We start from the raw sequence: 17,721 nt of genomic DNA, 5'->3' as shown, positions 1-17,721 counted from the left end.
TGAGGGGGGCTGTGGAGAGGCCCATTCAATGTGACCCGGGTGTTTGGGCAGCAACACCAAGGCCTTTGCAGTATGCTCGGACTGACTAATGAACTTACTCTTCCCCCCTCGCTCATGTTTATGCAGGACGTTTCAGCAGCTGCTGCCATTTGAGCTGCTTTTTGCTTTCACATTGCAAATAAGATTATGGAAAAAAGGTTCAAATGCTTTGAAGATTTGGATAAACTAGTAGAATAAGTCGTTGTCACATGGCTTCATGTTTTCATGAAAGTTGCGTTTGTGGTGTTTTTAACATGTTCTTGTGGCATTTTCCTGATGTTAGGAGCAGACAAAAAATGAAATTAGAAAAAGCTCACACGTGTAAAGTACAAGTTACTCCAGCGGGCCAAAGTCTCCCCGCTCTGCTCCGTTCTGATCATCCACTGTCAGACAAACAGATCCATGAACGCTTTTGTCTTCCTGGTCTGAGACGATCAGAACTGGACGGCTGGACAGACCTGATATGATCAACTTTTTTGTTGCACCAGTTATTTTGCGATTATGAGGGGCTGTAAATTAGCAGGAGAGTGTGTAAACAGAGAGCTCTCAACAGGAAGGTGGGGCAGCATTGCTATGCAGCAACAGTCTCACAACTTAGATGTAAATCTCTTAACAACTCCTGCTGCTCTGCAGAAACTATGTCCTAGGAAGCGACAAAGGCTCTGGATTTTGGCTAATCGTCATAAATCAAAGACCTCTGAGAACATTTTTACAATAGACTAAAAGTTGATTGGAGGAGGACTTTAAGCTCTTTATTATCTAAAGAGCTGGTATTTGGAATACAGGAAAGAAGTGAATCCTTTAGAAGAGCTAACTCAAACCCAGCTTGGAAACATGCTGGAAGTCTTTGGACGTGATGACGTCCTCATTCTGCAGATGTTTCCTGTTAAAACCACAGAAGACACAGAGTTCATAAAAAAAGAAAAACTTCTGAAAGAACTCCGGGGTTCTCGGAGGACGCAGATCACTGCCGTCCTGACAGCGGCACAGTTTGGGTCCATGCAGAGGATTCCCAGTGACCTCCTTGATGGACATGCGTGAGCCGGCTGGAGCCGGCGTGAGCTCCCCGTGTCCCTCGCAGCTGTAATTGCCTATCAGCCACAGTAATGGCTAACTGTCTCTGCAAGGTTTACTTTCCATTATGTTGATGTATTCATCGTTGGCCTCGCTGTCAGAGTTTCATTTCCAACATCTTGATCTCAGATGTTCCTCAGCCCTCTACTTTTCCCTCACCTCCACTGCTCACACGCCTGTTGGAAGGTGGTGCACCTTCACCGCTCGGAGCTCCCCGTCAACTCCATCGTCATCTGCATTAAAATGGCGTGTGGGGGGGGGGGGGGGGGTCCCTGTGACCTGCAGCCAACTGAAAGGGCATCAGAGCTCCAACATTCACTCCTCAGCTGTCACACGCCCTGATTATATTAGTCAGGACAGAGGTGATAACTGTATCCGCCTGATTAATTTGATATGAGGAACAAAAATGATTCAGTGGCCTTTAACTCCACTCATTTGTGAAAATTACAAGGACGCGGTTATTACTGAAATGTAATTTGGTTGCTAGATAATAAGAATGTGGCATAAAGGAAGGCAGTAAAAAGCTAGGAATCTGGTGAAATAAATCAAACCAGGATTCATGTAATCTTCACCACGTCCCGCCTGCGTGTAAAAGCAGTTAAGGGAGAGCGTTTAACCCGCGTGACACTAGCAAGCGGCGTGCTTTTATTTTTTTGAAAAGGAAAACTGAATCTCCGCGAGTGAAAACGTCCAGAAACGCTCTGGATTCAAACGCCGGCCCAAATCTCTCGATAAGCCCTTTTTTCATTTAGCCCGTTCCGTTCGCTCAGACAGCGGCGGTTTCACGTGAAACGCGGACAAATCAGCTTCCCTCCCCGTCCACAAGCCCGGGTTATCGCACGCCTTTTACTGAGTGCTTTGAGCCGCCATACGAGGTGTTTGCTTTTGAAAATTGGGGTCACTTGGAGTGGCGTTTTGGCAGAAGTGATGTGAGAGTTTGCTGCTATTTTTTAAGCACTCATCCTTTTGGAGTTCGTCTGCGGCCCGGAGGGCAGCTGAGCGGGAGACCAGCATCACGCAGTTCAATCCAAATATTGAAAGGGCAAATCTCCTAGTTGGAGTTTTGGTGTCGGCACACAAAGCCCGGAAGTTTCAGAGCAAAAGGACAAGTCTGACAGAAAGCCCTGTCTGCCCGTACCTGCAGGGGGGGGGTTCCAGTTATACAATGCTGGTTGGGGCATTTCCTGCGTTAAGTGGCAGAGCAAATGGCTAATCACTTAGTGTCAGGGCTTCAGGCCTTACAGTTATGGGCTCGATCTGGATAAGTGGCCTGCAATGTTTCCCCAAGGACTCTGTCGGACTGATGGGTCCATGCTTTTATTCCCCCACCCTTTTTCCTGCCCCCTCCTCAACCCCTTATAGTCTGCATTATTTCAGCACAGGAGAAGAAGCCCCTCATTTCCTTGGAATGACTCCGGGGCAATTTCAGACCTTCAGCCCATGAACCCAATGCTGTTTGGCAGCTGTCAGCATTCTGGTTCTTATTGCTGCTTGGCTGCAGCACCGGGTGGGGCTAGCATGTGGGCGCTTGTCAGCCGGGACCCCCATTGAGATGCTGTGGTGATTGCAGGAAGGTATCTTCGATTGCACCATCACGTCTGATGAAGAGCCTCTCCATTTCCCACACAGTGTGACGGGGGTTTGATGTGCCATCACTCACCTCAACTTTTGGGCAGAAGCGTTCCTTGAGGATAATCATGATGGCGAGCTGGCTGACACTTGTTTTTGTTACAAGAACGTCTTCCATGAAATTCCCATGCCCTTGCGTCTGGATTTTCTTGTTTCACTTCATCCTTTCTGTTATTCAGCCCTAGTGCAAAACATTTTGGGAGCCTTCGGGTCCGGTGGACTCTGTATAATGCATTCACACCAAAAGCCTCTCACAGCCTGACGCTGGTCCAAAAGGGGTTTATAAACTTTACGCTCGAGCATTTCTGGGAGGAGCTACTGTCTGTAGTTTCTAGCTTCATCGCTACATGGAATTACTGACTGTACGGTAATTTTGTTTGGTTGTTGATGAGAAAATGCCTCCAGTGGTCATTTAATGAACTGCAAGTTTTGTTTTCTCAAATTTGCAAACACAATGTGGAAAAAAGGGCGGCAGTCAGCTTTGAATGTGAAGGCAGCTGTAGATTTCATTTTAGCTGCTGCCATGAGTGTCAAATATGACTATTGGACTTGTTAATTTACACATTCCACTAACATGTTTTCCTGTAACGACTGCTCTCTGATCTTGCAGCTGCTGCAGCCAAAAGCCTGAGTGGGGTTTCTGTAACCCTGGTGCTATCCTAGGCACTTTAACATTGGGAGTTGGGTCATCTAGACCCACTAGACAGTGCTCTGAACCTTTTTTCTTCAATGATTTGTGATCTTCACTGGTGTCCATGCATTACATGAAATCTTTCCACCTTTATCCACCTTTGTCATGGTAGGGAGAACACGTCAATGTAAGAGGGGGGGGGGGGGGGGGGTCATCTTAGATAGCACAAGGGATAAACCAACATTTAAAACACTGCATGGAAGATCCTTTAGGTTCTTTGGGGGCTTTTTTAAACAAAGTTTGACAAACTTAGAGGTTATGACTTTTTGATGCACTTTTGGTGGATCTTATGTAAAAACCCTTTGATGGACTTTAACAATCCTAAAGCGAATAAAATAAAGCCAAAGAGTGAAAGAAAAATGATCAGGCACAATGATAAAAATGGACTGAAAAAGAGCTTCATAGACAAACATCTGTGACAATTGAAATTCAAAACGGAAAAACAAAATCCAAATAACAAATCATGACCAAAGTTGCACAAAATAATCACAAAAAGTTCTGTTCTCCTCAAATCCAATCTCTACCAAATGAACTGGATTGTTTTGGGATGTTTCTTCTGGAAGAATATTCATATCCCATGATGTCAGGGGCATGGTAAATAAGGCACCATGGGTTGTTGTCTAAGTCAGTGTTTTTCAACCTTTTTTGATCCACGGCACACTTTAGCCTTGACAAAAATCCTGCGGCACACCAGCATCCAAAAATGTAAAAAAAAAAAGAAGCGCATAGTCTGTATTGATATACAGTCCCTCCACGATCTCACATGCATTTTTGTTATAATTGTGGCAGAAAAAGCTGGAAGCTGCAGCTGTTTTTTCTAAAAGATGTAATAAAAGTTAAGTTAGAAGATTTAAAAACTGGTTGATGTGTGTTTGTTATGGTTTCAAGACGTTTAACTGGGAAGACTTGTGCGCTGAGACGCTGTCACTTAACCCAATGCATCGTGGGAGATGTAGTGCAAACAGCCGCCGGACGCCAGACAGACTCTCTTCTCTGAGCTTCATTGTTTTGTTCACTTGTTCCACGGTCTGATACCAGATTCTGTGGAAAGCTACACCGCTAAAGACGAGCTTTAGCTGGTATTTTAGTTGGAACTGAGAGACTTTATGAGCAGAATCAGAACAAGGAAGTGAAGACTTTAACCACTTCTGATTGGTCAGACTAATGACTCAGTGTTTTATCAGGCCCTGTTTGGATGAACACAAAGCTGGTATCCTGGAGATGGTAAATATTTGTAGCCCAGTTAATGAGGGCAATTTCTCACGGCACACTAGATGATCAGAAAAACACTGGTGTGTTTTCAACCAGTTAAACGTGGAAAAACACTGAGTTAAGTGATCATCAATATAGAGCTGGGCGATGAAACGATTATTAAATGTATCGCAATAGAACCTTTTCTTTATAGAAAAATGAGTCTCTTGTGATAGACTTTTATTTTGAAGGGTCAAAAATTAACACTTGCCAGAGTTTTTGTCACCACATGCTGAGTTAGTGTTTGTTCTTCTCTTGGCAACACAGCTTCAAGCAACCAAATCCAATCAAAAGTCCATGGAAAAGTGTGTGAAGGAACATTTTTTGCTTCCACGTTCAAAATTCTGACGTTTAATTGTAGCTACACAAGTTTTTATGACTGCTCTATGTAGAAAATGTACACATTGATTGATTGATTGATTGATTGATTGATTGATTGATTGATTGATTGATAGTTGAAAGTTAAGCCAAGTTGAACAATGACCAGTGCACAATTTAAATTCATTAAAGTGTCAACCGTTGAAAAGTGATCATGGAGGAGAAATGAATAATTGCAGTTTGTGTCTGGCTAGAATTCTATGACACCAGGTCTCTCAATTTTCGGACCGGAGCTGTGAAAGAAAACGCCTGGAGACAAATTCACCATATTTACACCGCTTTGACATTTCTCACCAAGCCGTTTAGCACGTTGTTCAGTCTGTCACGTGCACGGTTTGTCAGGAGCTTCAAACAAAAAAGCTGCAGACACAAAGTTTAAGGTGTATTCAGACTGGACACACTCAGTCTGGAACCAGGTACTGCTCTCTGACCCATCTCAGAGGTGGTCTCGGTTCGTTTTCAACAGGACTGAGCTTCGGTTCACTACGAGATTGCTGTCTGAGTACAATCTGTTCTGGGAGTGGAACAACTGGACCAAAGCACCATAGCCGGTGGTCACGTGACATAAACAGCTAAGGAATGAAGAGCCAATGAGCCGCGGACATTTTCCAGCTATCAAACAGAAGAAAGTGTCCAACAGTTAGAACGTTTATTTGAAAACAGCCGAAAAGGCTTCTTAGCGGTCTGCACAGACCAAACCCAAGCTTCAGGACTTGGTCCACACCAAAGGATCTTTTCAGTCTCAATACATCCTTATTGATGGAATCATAATTTGTTACATTTTTGACTCCTAAATGATTTCTCCCAGCATGCATTTCCCAAAATGACAGATGCAATGAGCAGAAGTCTTTGTTATCCAGTGTTTTGGTTTTAGAATGTCAACGCATTGTCCAAAAACTCTGGCCATAAGAGTTTTTTCTTGTTAATTGCACCTGTGGGACATGGGGTGATGACACGTACAAATCATGCTGTCCTCTGAAACCTTTGTGCTGCATTGTCATCAAAATACTCCTGAAATAACACACTTTGGCATTTAAAGCAGAAATCCACTTCCCTCAACTGTTGCTAACAAGCTCATGCATATTGAGCATGTTCTGCTGCCCTAACATGCTGAGAACAAAGTATCCAAAAACTGCCCTCAAATAAGCTGTTGTAGTTTTAAATTGTACTACTCAGTCATTAGTAAATTACATTAAACACTTGAGTAATAGTAGTTGTTAATGATGGGAAAAAAAATTGAGTACTGACTAACAGTTTGAACATTAGAACTCTTGGAATAAAGCAAACAAACCAGAAAGATTAATGGAAGATTAGCAAAACTTCCATTAAGAACCCAGACTCATTTTTCCAGAAAAATGTAATAATGTAACAAACCCCAAAAACCAACCGGACCACTAAACAAAATTCTGATATTCTTTTTTCAGACTGTATCACCATGGGTTCTTATATATTTTATCATATATATATTTATGATCATATATATGATCATTTATGACCAGCATACAGTATAGAGTAAACCAAAAGCTTGGACACACCTTCTCATTCAAAGAGTTTTCTTTATTTTCATGACTATAAAAATTGTAGATTCACACTCAAGGCATCAAAACTATGAATCAACACATGTGGAATTATATACAGAACGAAAAAGTGTGAAACAACTGAAAATATGTCATATTGTAGGTTCTTCATAGTAGCCACCTTTTGCTTTGATTACTGCTTTGCAAACTCTTTGCATTCTCTGGATGAGCTTCTAGAGGTAGTTACCTGAAAGGTCTTCCAACAGTCTTGACGGAGTTCCCAGAATGCTTAGCACTTGTTGGCCCTTTTGCCTTCACTCTGCGGTCCAGCTCACCCCAAACCATCTCTATTGGGTTCAGGTCCGGTGACTGTGGAGGCCAGGTCATCTGGCGCAGCCCCCCCCCACTCTCCTTCTTGGTCAAACAGCCCTTCCACAGCCTTGAGGTGTGTTTGGGGTCATTGTTCTGTTGAAAAATAAATGATGGTCCACCTAAACCCAAACCGGATGGAATAGCATGCCGCTGCAAGATGCTGTGGTAGCCATGCTGGTTCAGTATGCCTTCAATTTGGAATAAATCCCCAACAGTGTCATCAGCAAAGCCCCCCCACACCATCACACCTCCTCCTCCATGCTTCACGGTGGGAACCAGGCATGTAGAGTCCATCCGTTCACCTTTTCTGCGTCGCACAAAGACACGGTGGTTGGAACCAAACATCTCCAATCTGGACTCATCAGACCAAAGCCCAGATTTCCTCTGGTCTGATGTCCATTCCTGGTGTTCTTTAGCCCAAACAAGTCTCTTCTGCTTGTTGCCTTTCTTTAGCAGTGGTTTCCTAGCAGATATTCTAGCATGAAGGCCTGATCCACACAGTCTCCTTTGAACAGTTGTTGTAGAGATGTGTCTGCTGCTAGAACTCTGTGTGTCATTGACCTGCTCTCTAATCTGAGCTGCTGTTAAGCTGCCATTTCTGAGGCTGCTGACTCAGATGAACTTATTCTCCACAGCAGAGGTGACTCTTGGTCTTCCTTTCCTGGGGCGGTCCGCTTGTCAGCCAGTGTCTTTGTAGCGCTTGATGGTTTTTGTGACTGCACTTGGGGACAATTTTTAAAGTTTTCCCAATTTTTCAGACTGACTGACCTTCATTTCTCAAAGTAATGATGGCGACTCGTTTTTCTGGACTTAGCTGCTTTTTTCTTGCCATAATCCAAATTCTAACAGTCTAGTCAGTAGAACTATCAGCTGTGTGTCCACCTGACTTCTGCACAACACAACTGATGGTCCCAACCCCATTTATAAGGCAAGAAATCCCACTTATTACACCTGACAGGGCTCACCTGTGAAGTGAAAAACATTTCAGGTGACTACCTCTAGAAGCTCATCAAGAGAATGCCAAGAGTTTGCAAAGCAGTCATCAAAGCAAAAGGTGGCTACTATGAAGAACCTACAATATGACATATTCTCAGTTGTTCCACTATTATTTGTTCTGTATATAATTTCACATGTGTTAATTCATAGTTTTGATGCCTTCAGTGTGAATCTACAGTTTTCATAGTCATGAAAATAAAGAAAACTCTTTGAATGAGAAGGTGAAAAGCAATCCAAACCGAAAAAGTAACAAGAAGTTCTAAAAACTGGTTGAATATGTATTTCTTCTGTAAGTGAACATGGTAAAAGCGGGTTAATGGCCTTCAAAGTGTTTCATTATCAGAAATTAATGTTCGACGAGACGTGTGTTAGTTTCTGATAATGCACACTTCCTCTGCCTTTAACTCAGCCACCAAGGGTGTAATGGAAACTGTCTTTCTAACAATGACGGATAGAATAAAATGGTGAAAGATTTCATTCTCTCTTCTTGCTTTTACTGAGAGGCTTGTATTTCTCAGTTTTGCTGATCAAGTCTGGATTTTCCTCGTTGCAGCTTTACCTTTTTCTCCATAATGAACATTGCATTTAAAATGTGGGCAAAGGAGTTCTTTTCCCCCAAATGGGATAGAGAATAGAAAAAAAATGAGATTTTCCATGCAGGTATTTTTCAATGCTTTTTTGTTTACCCAGAAACTACCCGTTTTAATTATAACTGGAAATTCTGATTCACTTTGTTGTTTGGCTTTGCGAACAGCCTCAGCTGGTGTGGCTGAGACAGATCCAGAGAGGAGCTGTCCTTTAAACCCTGATGGGAATATCAGGAGAAAAAAACACAGGAGTAGCATGTGGCGGAAATGAATGAAAGTGTGGCAGACACTCCAGTTGGATGAGCTGGAAAAGTTCCACGTTGTGCTTTCATTTATGTCAAGCCGTAACGTTCTCTTGTTTTATATGGAAGGAACGTAAATTACATGGTAGGAGTGGAACGATTGATCAACTAAGACAATGAACTGAATTATATTCCAACAATCCAATCAGAGGCAAGTTATCAATCGAATCCACCTATATCATTATAAAATTGTTTAAAAATGAAAAAAATGATTGTATCATTATTAGAAAATACCATTTGGATCAAGTCATCATCACACTCCAGCTGTCAGGGATCGCTCTAAATGAACTGAAATCACCTTTGAATCATATTGTCAGCCAGAAATTATGACATGAATCGAATTGTTGGTGAAATGAGTAGCAACGCCCTAAATGGAGAGACAGTTGAACACATTGCTAAGAAAGTCATTTTTGTTTCCACAGTGAACAAACACAAGCCTTGGATTGAGACATCGTACCATGGAGTGATCACTGAGAACACGGACGTCGTGCTGCTGGACCCTCCACTCGTGGCCCTGGATAAAGACGCCCCCGTCCCATATGCAGGTATGGAGCATGGAGGATGAAGGTGTCACTGTGAAAGAGGCGGTCGATAAAAATGCAGGTGCAACTCCACTCCGTAGCTGCAGGACGCTACCTCCAAAGCTGTCATGTTCACAGCTTAATTAAAAAAGCTTCTCTATTTTTGCTGTTTTTTGGGAACCCTGCTCCACACCAGAACCATTTAAGCCAGTAATCTCACAGAAACATGCATCACATAGAAGACTCCTAGTTTCTATTTAGCTTGAGTGAAAAATATCCCAAATAAGCCTCATGGTGGCTGAGAACAGTGCAGAAAAACGGGATTAGACTCTTTTCCACTTTGTGGCCATTCCAGCTCATCTAAAGGGTGCCAGCTCTTGTGGGGGGTGTTAGCTGGAGGCTGTGGAGGAGCGAGGAGCCCAGCCATACCTTCAGCAGCCAGGCTGCTAATGTGGCCAAGACGCTCACACGGGGGTGCTGTGCCGGGCAGCAGCCCACTCACAAAGACCCTCAAGCTGAGATGGATGCATGGACGGATGAGAAGGAGGGGAAGTGTGTGTCCAAACGTGCATTTGTCATGCACACTCACAAAGGCTTTTCCCCCCCCCCCGGTCTTTGCCACTGTGTGCGCGCATGCATGAGCTGTGGCATGGCCGCAGGGCCCTGCTGTAATGGCCACCCTACAGGGAGAAGGAGCTAAAGTGATGAGGCAGGAGGGAGGGAAGCTGGCTGGCCAGCAGAGGCCCTTTGGCTCTGGGTAGACTGATAGCCCCGTACCGAGAAAGTACTCAAACACACGTGCGTTCCCTTTCACACATTTGACAGGGGGACAATAAGGATTCTCCAGCAGGTAAAAAAGTGAGAGAGCACTGATAGATCTACTAATAAGCTGGAACAGCCACATTACCAGCCGGACTAATCCCACTTCTCCTGACTTTTTTCATCATCTATAATCCACTTTTGGATTGATTTTCCTGTCATAACTGTTTTTTCTTTTCATCGTACCTATACAATCTGCACACAAACGCTGACACACAACACAGCAGCTTCTCCTTTACCACTTATGCTACATTCACATTGTTCTCTGAAACGCACGTTTGAGCGGACGCTTTACATGAAAAGTCTATGTAAACGTGCACATATGCACATTTTGGGCTTCTGCGTTAAAAACAAAAAAACACGTTCACACATTGCTATGCAAGTTTTTCATTTCCATTTTCAGGCTCAAAACATACAAAATGTGCTGCCATGAGACGCATGTTGAAAGTTAAACCAGTTGAATTTTGACCAACAGGGACTTGGATTTGGTAGTGATTTATGGGTAGTGTCCTTTTGAAAACACAAAAGTACTAACCGATTCAAGAAATTTGCCCCGCTTTGACATTTTATACCAAGCTTATTCCAACTAAGAGTACAGTACATGCGATCGTATCGGGTAGCAGCAATCCAAATTAAACATCTTTTGTTAAATGCTGGTTCATGAACACGTTAAACACGCTCCTAAATGTGCATCACATGCCTGGTGTATACTTTACTGTGGATGGTGGGATCCACATCTTTTCAGTTTGTGTAAATCGCTGGTGCAAAGTGAGACACGTGAGCACAGGTAGCAGTTGAGTCTAATTAATCAGGTCATCCAGGTTTTAATTACAGCCACAGACACTAATGTGCAGCTGACGAGAGTCTGTGGTGCAAAGTACCATGTGCATTGATAAGTGCAAACCAAAACACCTGCTACAGATGCTGAATAGTTCCTAACAGGGCAATAGAATGAAGAGAAATTGCACCAATCTAAAATCATCTGCACATGTAGATTTGAAAGCTTTCTCTCCTCCTCTTCTTTTCTTATTTTTCCATCCCAGTGAACCTGTTCAGTAATCCTCTGGGGCTGCAGAGCGGGGTGCGGCAGTCACCACAGTTACTGGTCTGGAACAACAGGAAGGTGGCAGAGCTGTGTGTGAAAGCTGGCTCCGACTAGCATCAGACAGCAGCGGGGAGCTGCTGCAGCTCGCAGACTTCAGATTTACTTGGGCAGAAAGACAGAGGCTGATAGGCAGCGGTGTGCAACGCTATATGAAATGCTTGGTAAAAGCACAGCTATTTCTCACAAAGTGGATTTGCTTTGTTTGTGATGAAAATGTGGGCGACGCAAACATCTGAATGCTTCAGTAATTAAGACAGTTCCTTCAGACATTCTGAATTTTTTTGTCTTGCAGGTTATCACTGACTTGAGGTCTTTAATTCATGATATGGTAAAACTGTCTCAGAAACGAGAAACTAGTTCTGCAAATGTATGCTTTGTGTGTTAAAAAACTGATGTACGCGGTGAAAATGACACCGGCCCTCTTAAGGCTGGTTAGTACCATTGACTGTGTATGAGAACTGGACCGAGTGAGTGTGACGTCACCTACACAAAGGGTTCACTTCCGGCTTCAGTCAAATGACATCAATTCAATCGTCACCATGTTGGAACCAAAAATCGTCAGTAAGTGGTGGATAATCCCAGTAGGTCTGAGTCATCGTTTCTATGGCAACCACTCTCGCCAGTCAGGAGCGAGTTTGTTGGAAGTCCACACCGCGACCACTTAAAAGCGGCTCAGGAGAAATGTTTCAAGCGTTTGACGTGAGACCACATACTTTTATACATATACAGTCCATGGTTTTTACTGTGATGGACAGTCGTCTGTGTACTTCTTGACATGCCCCTGTTTTTCTACATTTTGACAAAATAAAAATAAGAGTTTGAAATTTGTGAACATCTGTCCCTCTTATCATTGGCTGGTTGAGCTAAACACTTGCGTTTTAAGTTCCCTTTTTTTTGGCAAAAAAATGAATAAATAGAGAAGCTGCGGTCATGCAAAAGCATGGGTACAGCAAATAGCAAACATATGCTATATGCATGAATTACTGCATAATGTGATGCGGCATGAAGGTGTTCGGTCTGTGGCAATGTGTGGGTGTAATGAAAGCCCAGGTTGCTTTGACTGCCGCCTTCAGACTTCTGCATTGCTGGCTCTGGTGTCTCTTATCTTCCTCATGTCAACAGCCTATAGAATTCATTTCAGGTTCAGGTCAGGTGAGTGTGCTGGCCAGTTAAGCACAGTAACACCATGGTCACTCAAGCAGTTTTTAGTGCTTTTGTCAGCATGGGCAGGTCCCAAGTCCTGGTCCCGAGGCCATTATGAGGAATTTCTCTGTAGATGGCTGCATTGATGTGGACATCCACATGCGTTTAACTGACATTATCCTTATAAATACTTCACAATACCACAATGGTACGCTCCATTGCCATGACGTCCGTTAAGGGAGCTGCATGAGCCTCAAAGGAACTGCAAGATACATCTGCGCTCCCCTTAAGATGCGGCCCTTCCTGTCTTCCACCCTCCGCACAACCCAAAAACTTGCATAACTCGTACTGTCAACCCATGTATGGGTACATGTGACTAGGGCAGTTGGGGGGGTGCGATGCGATGCCAGGGAGGGCGCGCAGTTGTAGTGGTTTTAGGCAAAGGTAATACGGGCAATTGCTCGGGGCGCAAAAGGGGGGCTGCGGTGACAGCGGCTCAGTGCTTGGAAAAAATCTGGTCCACTATTTGTTTCCTATTATCTGTTCTATCACAGAGTTTGTTACAGCCTGAACTGCCGTCCCTGCAGCTGCTCCTGTCTGCTGTCACACGCGTGTGTGAGTAGGAGAGGGGAGGGGTTGTGGGCTCAGGCTGCCAGGTGGAACAGCACACGGACAGCTGCCTCTATTGCCCAACACCAGGATCATGGCGTGCCTTTAGATGACTCAGCTCATGCTAATAATGTCATTCTTTATGAACTATTGTAGACATTTTGATGACGTGTCTTTATGTTCCATCAGTGTATTCTTTGTCTGCCTGGTGTTTAGTTGGTGTCAGTATTTGACATAAAGACAGCAGGTAATGCAGGAAAACAGCTGCACTTTATGAGATCAGAAATAAACAATCTATCATTTAGAAAAAAATCAGAACAATATTTTTATCTATTTCTTCAGACTCTTCCACTTTCGGCTTCTCCCATCAGGGGTTGCCACAGCGAATGAGTCGCATGGTAAATTTGGCAATGTTTTACGCCGGATGCCCTTCCTGACGCAACCTTCTCAAACCGGGCTTGGAACCGGCAGAGGTAGAGAAGGGAACAGGGAGCAGCCCGGAGTCGAACCCGGGTTTCACGGTCGGAAGGCGCCGCAAACCAGCACGAGCTAAACTGGCTCTCCAGTTATCTATTTCTTCAGACTAAAAACATTAAATCTATTGTTGCTGCTGTGTTAATGTTCCAGATCAATTTACATTTAATATTATTTATTCACTGAATTATTTTTCTCAGCATCAAATGGCTCAGTTGGTCAAAATGCTTCTGGTTTAAATAATGACTGACAGATTTTTTTATTTCAGGCACTTTATTCTTTTTTTCTGTTTTAGACTAGAACAGGGTTTCTGTGTGGCTAAATAAAGTTAATATTTGTTGAAAGTGGATTTATATTGATTTGTTCTTTTGTTGTTAAAAGATACAATTTTAGGTATACTTACTTAACGTTTTATAGATACTAACCTAATATATAATTTGTTGTGGCGCAAAAAGATAAAACAAATCATGTACAGATCAAACTGTAGAACTGCTTTAATTTATCCTAAAGAAGCTGTTTCTTTGAAATGAAATGTGAATAATTAGATGGAGTGACCCTGCTAAAAGCTGATAAAAGTTAAGACACATCAAATATCAGGATATTATGGAGGCTTTTCAGTCGACTTCTACAAAGTCATTGTTCTGGGCAGGCTTGTTCCTGCAAGGTCTGCAGGGTTAATAGGCAAAAGCTGTGCTAATCGCCCCTGTTTGACACAGCTCAGCTCTTTGCTAGACACCGCGCCATTGCTATTGCCAGCATACACGGCGCTGACAGCCATTCATTTTCTTGTAGCGTAACTTACTATTCATGTGTCAATCCTTCAGCTTGACTGGTCCCCCGAGCCCCACCGCTTCTGCTTGGACTGCAAGCAAATGTCTCACCGGTGACCCACAAAAACACACGCCGCTCTATCAACAATACTGGCAGATCAGATGGATCTAACCCCAACATGTCACACACGCCTCAGCCCAACGCCTGCATTCCTTTTCTGAGTGGCACACGCTCAAATGTACTTTCTTTTTACGGCAGATGGTAAATAAAGACGGCACTTGCATACATTTGTGCCTCTGATCCACAGTTATTATAAAAGGAGATTCAGAAATCATTTTTTATTAAAGGTAAAACCAAACATTTTTTTTCTTAATCACTCTTAACTAAAAATAAAGTCTCCCTAGGCAGGAACACAAATCTATTGTGTGGGTGTCAGAGGACTCAACAGCCTCATGAGGCTCTAAACGCATCAGATCATTAAAACATGATATATTGTCTCTTAAATTTGAGTAAATAGTTATGAGTAAACATGTGGGACGCTAAATGCGCTGTGATTAATTATCCTAAAGTGTCTGCTTGAGAAACAGGTCTCAAGCTAATTATCAAAAGTCTATCATCAACATTGTAGCAATGAATTTGGAACAGTGTGTAGTTAGAGAAGCACACAGCAAATGTAGTGGGTTTTTTTTCTTAAAAGGTCAATATTTTTTACAGCACAGCTGCCATAAATGTGCAGGAATAGAAAAAAAGGAAGTCAATGAAGGAACAGCACAGAAAAGCTTTGAGTCCTTTAACTGCGCTGATGTCAAAAGTGTCACATTGGACAATTTCAGTCCTAATGTGAAAAGATCCCCCCTAATGCACAGTTATTCTCACAGCTTCTCAGCACAGTTACCTGCTTAAGCTTCCACATTGATTCTGCCCTTGCCTGCAGATCCCCACTTGACCTTCATGTCTTCCTCTTCCAAGCTCCAAGGATCTGCTGCTGGGGAGACCGTGGAGCTCAGCGCAATGACCTTGTTGACAGACAGAACAAATCCCTGTTTTTTTCTTCCATTAAGATTGGTTGTTCAAATTACTTTGAGGACCAACAGGTTGTTTAGATCACTGAGCTCCAGACGTATTAAACTGCCAAACTCATTCTGATTTTAGTCCTTTTTATACAATCCACAGCAAAACAAAGCAGAAAATGTGGAATTAAATGAATCAGTTATAAAATGAGAAGTTCCTCTGGTGTTCGGGAAGCAGAGACGCTCGTCGGTCCTGGGTTCTGTCGTTCAACCTGTTGTCAGGGGTTTTAGGAAATAAAGGGAGGGGGCTGGTCCAAGAGACAGAATTAGGGCGTTTGAGGAGCATCGATCCACTAATACATAAAGAATAGAGAAAAAAAACAACTTTTGAGGAGTGATTTCTTCTGATCTTTGTTGTTAACCACAAAATAAAGAAACTTAAAGCAGGTCAAGTCTGGGCGTCTCAGGGCGGGAAAGTGAGAGAGCGACGCTACAGTATTTTCTTCATTATCTATCACCAGAAAACAAATTTTGCATCATTCTTTATCACGAGATACCTGTCATAGTGGATCTCACGAGAAAATGGTCTAAAAACGGCTTCCATAGTTTGGAGCCAGCCTGAGATTCTGTCCCAGTTAACCCTTTAGCACATGAGCTTTAGCTGCTATTTGCATTCTTTCGACTATCATAAAGACATGCATGTGATACGGTGTTTAAAATCACGCTAAACATGCATTCTTGAACTTGAGTGAGCATTTAGCCCATAGTGTTCACATTGGACAATCAAGGACGGGTCTTTTTTTTGCTGCTACAGTCTATTAGGGTTTGTCCGCCACCCACAGTTGGAAGAGGCTAAGTGTGAAAATGTAAAAGCGGTGAAAATCTCCCGAATCTCGCTCGAGGCGTTTTCGTCACAGCTCTGTTCTATTCTAACAGTTTGCTCTTATCCCTACCAAATCAGAGTCCTTGATAGGTCAAAGTTTGACCTGGTTTAACTTTCGACATGTTTTCAATGTGTATTAGTATGTAGAGCCTTAAAATGTGTGTAGCTACGCTGGAATGCAAGAGTTTCCAGCGGATCCTGAAGCAGAGAAAAGCAGTCTGATATACAAGGCTTTACAAAGTCAAGTGTTTACTAAACCAACCTAAATCAGCTGAGTCTGTCATATTTTGTGCCGTTTCGCAATACTTTACGTTTGTAACGTGTTGCATAAGTTAAGCTGCTTCACTCGCGTTTGGTTCACGTCAAACTCATTTTCACTGAGGGCCACATCAGTATAGCGGCTGTCCTCAAAGGGCCAGATATAACTTCTACATGTAACTAAATGTAATGAAGAATAAATGTAACTACTCATTAGTGTTAAATAACTCATTATTTATTTATTATAACTTTTTAAAGTAACAATTACAGTTGCATAGAAAATATAGGTTTGCTTGTTATTCTAGCGTAAACACTTTTACATTTTATTCTGGCGGGTTAGGTTATATGACAATGTTTAAGTCCTAATGTATAGTTGCCCAATCCGATATTTCAAGCCTGATTCCACCTAGATATTAATAAATACGCACCAATTCTTTTTTTAGAAAATGACATGGCGGGCCATATTTGGCCCGCGGGCCGTGAGTTTGACACATGTGACGTAAACGATCAAACATTTAGGGAGCGTATGTTCTTTAGTTGTTACTGGTGACGTCTCCAGTTTGTCCTTGGTAGTCTCTGAACTCACTGTTGTGTTCACCAATCACACCGGCTGTTAACAATGACGCAGGAACGCCACCGACTCCCCCACTAGCATTATTTCTAGTCAACATTTAACGGCTTGAAAAGTTTTATATTTGACTCTTTAGGTTTAAAGCAACAACAGCTATAACACATAAATGTGAAACCACTTTGAAAAAATCCTTGGAACGTCGAAAGGAGCTTTGCCTGATTTTCAGACTTTTTTCACATTGTTCTGGCCAAATCTTTGCTTTGTTTATGAACTTATACATTTTTATTTTGTCTTCAGATGTTTTGTTATAAAACATCTAATCTTAATTTTGTGACTTTTGGGGTAAAAAAATGACTAAATTTACCACTTGGGATGGAGATTGTAGGACCATTTGTGATACATTGTAGGATTCTTGAATCACATAATCATAAATATAGGTAATATTGGGTTGTACTAAAAATATGTTTATCAAGCAAATACTAAGGGTTAACAGGTTAAAGAAATTGTGTTAAAACGGATTTTAAAACGTAAATGAAAAAGGAAAAAGAAACGATGTACATGAATAAAAGACATGTATAGATGGACCAAAGATTGAACCATCTGATATAAAACCTTTCATTTCCTTTAAGTCTCATTTCACAGTCTGACTGTACATGTCATAACCAGAGGCCAGCTTTTAATAAGGCACACTTCTTTCCTGTAGGTAATACTGGGTGAGTCC

The 17,721-nt window shown here is 42.5% G+C and overlaps 1 protein-coding gene across 1 annotated transcript in view; it reads left to right on the top strand.

Annotated features, from left to right (window-relative positions):
• The window catches only part of LOC101159373 (calsyntenin-2), a 404,380-nt gene that overhangs the window by 133,742 nt on the left and 252,917 nt on the right, over positions 1–17,721 (top strand). The window contains exon 2 of the mRNA XM_011483059.4: positions 9,259–9,381. Within this exon, the coding sequence (XP_011481361.1) occupies positions 9,259–9,381 (123 nt within the window). The remainder of the gene's footprint in view (positions 1–9,258; positions 9,382–17,721) is intronic.

This window comes from Oryzias latipes, chromosome 13 (assembly GCF_053564925.1).
Source record: "Oryzias latipes strain Hd-rR chromosome 13, Olatipes_Hd-rR_3.1".
Lineage (NCBI taxonomy): Eukaryota > Metazoa > Chordata > Actinopteri > Beloniformes > Adrianichthyidae > Oryzias > Oryzias latipes.
The sequence above is the reverse complement of the archived record's forward strand: the minus strand, read 5'-3'. Positions and strand labels throughout refer to the sequence as shown.